This window comes from Myotis brandtii, unplaced genomic scaffold (genome assembly GCF_000412655.1).
Source record: "Myotis brandtii unplaced genomic scaffold, ASM41265v1 scaffold236, whole genome shotgun sequence".
NCBI lineage: Eukaryota > Metazoa > Chordata > Mammalia > Chiroptera > Vespertilionidae > Myotis > Myotis brandtii.
In genome coordinates this window covers 1927296-1931025 of record NW_005358901.1, presented here as the reverse complement: position 1 = coordinate 1931025, position 3730 = coordinate 1927296, and the positions used below count along the sequence as shown (strand labels likewise).

The window sequence follows — 3730 nt, the reverse complement described above, 5'->3', positions numbered from 1 at the left end:
CGTACAGTGCGATTGAAACTTCGTGGCCCATGCGCAGAAGTCGGTATTTTGTGGAAGAGCCACACTCAAGGGGCCAAAGAGCCGCATGTGGCTTGCGAGCCGCAGTTTGCCGACCACTGCCCTAACCGGTTTGGCTCAGTGGATGGAGCATTGGCCTGTGGACTGAAGGGTCCCAGGTTCGATTCCAGTCAAGGGCATGTACCTTGGTTGTGGGCACATCCCCAGTGGGGAGTGTGCAGGAGGCAGCTGAATAGATGTTTCTCTCTCATTGATGTCTCTAACTCTCTATTCCTCTCCCTCTCCATTCCTCTCTGTAAAAAATCAATAAAATATATATTTTTTAAAAAAGAACAAAAGCAAGACCGGGGGCCACCTACTGGGCAGAAATCTGGGGGGATGGGGAAGTAGGGAAGTAAGGAGTCCACAGATACCTTTCTTGGGGCCACCCAAAAATCAATAAAAAATATATTTTTTTAAAAAAGAACAAAAGCAAGACCTGGGGCCACCCACTGGGCAGAAAGCCTGGGGGATGGGGAAGTAGGGAAGTAAGGAGCCCACAGATACCTTTCTTGGGGGCACCCGGTCCCCAGGGCACCCCCGGATCTCTGGGTCCTCTGGTGGGGACTGAGGGGGGGGCTGGAGACCTACAGGATTCTTTCTGTTCCCTCTCCACCCCAGAGCCCCTTGAAAAATGAGGCGGAGTGCGGAGCACAGACATTCCGAAGGCAGGGGGTCAAGGGCCAAGGGCTGTGGGAGCCTGGCCGGGGAGGGGTCTGGCAAGGCTGCACTGAGCTTCTTCAGGGATAGTTAGAAATGGCCACACAGAGGGCAGGGAGCTCTGGAGACAGAATGGAACTGGACCTCTTGGGGGGCTGAAGAGCAGCTAGGGAGCGTGGCAGCATGTGGTCCCAGCGCCCCCTGGGGAGAACGGACTGTGGGGGGATCAAGGTTCAGGGAGCCCAGGCAAAGAGAGAGGTGCTGAGAGAGGAGCTGGCTGGAGAAGTGCCCGGGGAGGCAGGGTGGTGACAGCGGCGCCTGCCTGCCCGGCGGCCCCCAGTCCTTTGCCCAGCAGACCCTGCGCACGCTGTGCCTGGCCTACAAAAAGGTAGATGAGGACACCTACCAGGAGTGGTGCCAGCGGCACCAGGAAGCCAGCATCCTTCTTCAGAACCGGGCCCAGGCCCTGCACCAAGTGTACGAGGAGATGGAGCAGAACCTCCAGGTGGGCGTGGCACAGGAGGTGAGGGGGCTCCACATCCTGGTTCCGGCCCTGGGTCCCCAGATCTCCCTCCCCTGCCTGGATAGCTGAGTCCCTGCTCAGTCTGTTCCCTGTGCCCCCACCTCCACCCCCAGCTGCTGGGAGCCACAGCCATTGAAGACAGGCTCCAGGACGACATCCTTGAAACCATCCAGTGTCTCAAGCAAGGAAACATCAAAGTGTGGGTGCTCACAGGAGACAAGCAAGGTAGGTCCCTGGGCAGCCGCCCCAGCAGGGAGAGAAGGGAGATGGGTAGGAAGGAACTCATATGTGTCCCAAGCGTCACCATCAGCCTGTTCTACTTGTAGGGGTTCAGCCCTGCCGCCCACCTTGTCCTGGGAAAGGGTGAAATAGGAAACGAGGAGATGGAGCAGAACCTCCAGGTGGGCGTGGCAAGGAGGTGAGGGGGCTCCACATTCTGGTTCCAGCCCTGGGTCCCCAGATCTCCCTCCCCCGCCTGGATCGCTGAGTCCCTGCTCAGTCTGTTCCCTGTGCCCCCACCTCCACCCCCAGCTGCTGGGAGCCACAGCCATTGAAGACAGGCTCCAGGACGGCATCCTTGAAACCATCCAGTGTCTCAAGCAAGGAAACATCAAAGTGTGGGTGCTCACAGGAGACAAGCAAGGTAGGTCCCAGGGCAGCCGCCCCAGCAGGGAGAGAAGGGAGATGGGTGGGAGGGAACCCATGTGTGTCCCAAGCGTCACCATCAGCCTGTTCCACTTGTAGGGGTTCAGCCCTGCTGTCCACCTTGTCCTGGGAAAGGGAGAAATAGGATGATCAGAACTGGTGGGGTCCCCCAGGCACCTCCCTCAGATGGGTGGCACTGCGCCAAGAACTTCTGGAGTATTTGGCAACACCATGAGTTGGAAACTGGTTACCCATGCGTGGTAGATGGGCACAGTGACTTCAGCGACCTCAGGTCACTTGCTGGAGGTTGCCCAGCCACTTAGAAACAAAGCTGGCATTCACTCATGTGGCGGGAGGCACATACACACACAAAAGATTTAAAATGACAGTTTACAGCTGTGCTGGAATAAAGACAAATGTCCAGGTTGGAATACATTCACTTTTTCTTCTTCTTCTTCTGATTTTAAAGAAATTAAGTCATTTTTGTGGGTTCCTAAAAGTGCCTGTGGGCTCTAGGCATGACATATCTAATAATGATCCTTGGCCCAGACTCACTTCCCTCTAGTAGCCCAGCCCCAGCCAGCCAGAGTGCAGGCCCCTTTGATCAGAGCTGTAGCCAAAGTCTCAGGGTTGGCTCGCATTGGCCGGCCTGGGTCACATGCCCTCCTCTGAACCAATCACCATTGCCGGGGGTGGGGCAGGGTGGACATGGCCCTGGGCAGGGGGCTGCCAGGAGCTGAGCTAGGCTGGTTTTCAGAGACTGCGGTGAATATCAGCTTTGCCTGCCAGCTGCTGTCCGAGGACATGCTCATTCTGGAGGAGAAGGAGATAGTGTAAGGAGTGGGAGTGGGGGAGGATGAGCTGGTGGGAGCAGGGTGAGGGTGGGGGATCGGGGACATCCATGGCTCAGATGTGGCCCTGGGGGTCTGCAGAACGTCCTCAGCCTCCACCTGGCTGGATTCCCAGAGGGGGAAACTGAGGCACATCTGGGGAGGGGAAGGAAGGACGCTTGTGCCCGGACGTGGCTGAGCCCCAGTGGGTCTCTGCAGTCGGATCCTGGAGGCCTCCTGGGAGAGCAACAACAACCTGCCGAGTGGCCAGGGGTCTCCGAAGAACCGGTTCCTGCCACAGGTCAAAACGGCCATGGTCATTAACGGAGAGTTCCTGGTCAGTGTCGGCTCAGGGCTAACCGCGGGGCCTCTGGCACGTGGGAGGGGGCTGGGAGGAGCAGCAGACGGGGGGGTGGGAGTGGACTATTGGAAAAGCCCAAGTGAATGCTACACCACGAGATGATTCTCAGAGGGACTGGAGCCATGAGGTCAAGGCTAGCCTGGGGTTGGGGCAGGGGGCAGGAGGAGCGGCTAGTTGGGGTTTTCACGAAGGGAAGGGGTGCAGGCAGAGTGATGCGCCCCCCTTTCCCCCACCTCCATGCCGGCCAGGACCAGCTGCTGCCGCCCCTGAGCAAGGATTCCCAGGTGCTCGTCGGAAATGTGAACGTGGACGGGCAGGAGCCCGGTGAGCGGAGGACAGACGTCCGGCAGGCCAGGCGCACCTCTCTTATGTGGCAGACCCTGGGGGTCCAGCTGAGGCGCCCGGGGTTGGTGCCAAAGAACAAGCACTCCAACACCCGCGAGAGCCCCAAGGCGCGGCGGGAACGGGCCTTCGTGGAACTGGCCTCGCGATGCCAAGCCGTCATCTGCTGCCGGGTGACTCCCAGGCAGAAGGCCTTGATGGTGGCGCTCGTCAAGAAATACCAGAACGTGGTGACCCTGGCCATCGGGGATGGTGCCAACGATGTCAACATGATCAAGAGTGGGTGGTGGGCACCCAGCCCAGGGGAGGCCT

General features: G+C 58.8%; 1 protein-coding gene across 1 annotated transcript in view; it reads left to right on the top strand.

Annotated features, from left to right (window-relative positions):
* Positions 1-3730, top strand: part of ATP8B3 (ATPase, aminophospholipid transporter, class I, type 8B, member 3) — a 25211-nt gene that overhangs the window by 13982 nt on the left and 7499 nt on the right. The window contains exons 18-22 of the mRNA XM_014540136.1: positions 1058-1222; positions 1772-1883; positions 2643-2718; positions 2935-3052; positions 3325-3697. Coding sequence (XP_014395622.1) covers positions 1058-1222; positions 1772-1883; positions 2643-2718; positions 2935-3052; positions 3325-3697 — 844 coding nt within the window. The remainder of the gene's footprint in view (positions 1-1057; positions 1223-1771; positions 1884-2642; positions 2719-2934; positions 3053-3324; positions 3698-3730) is intronic.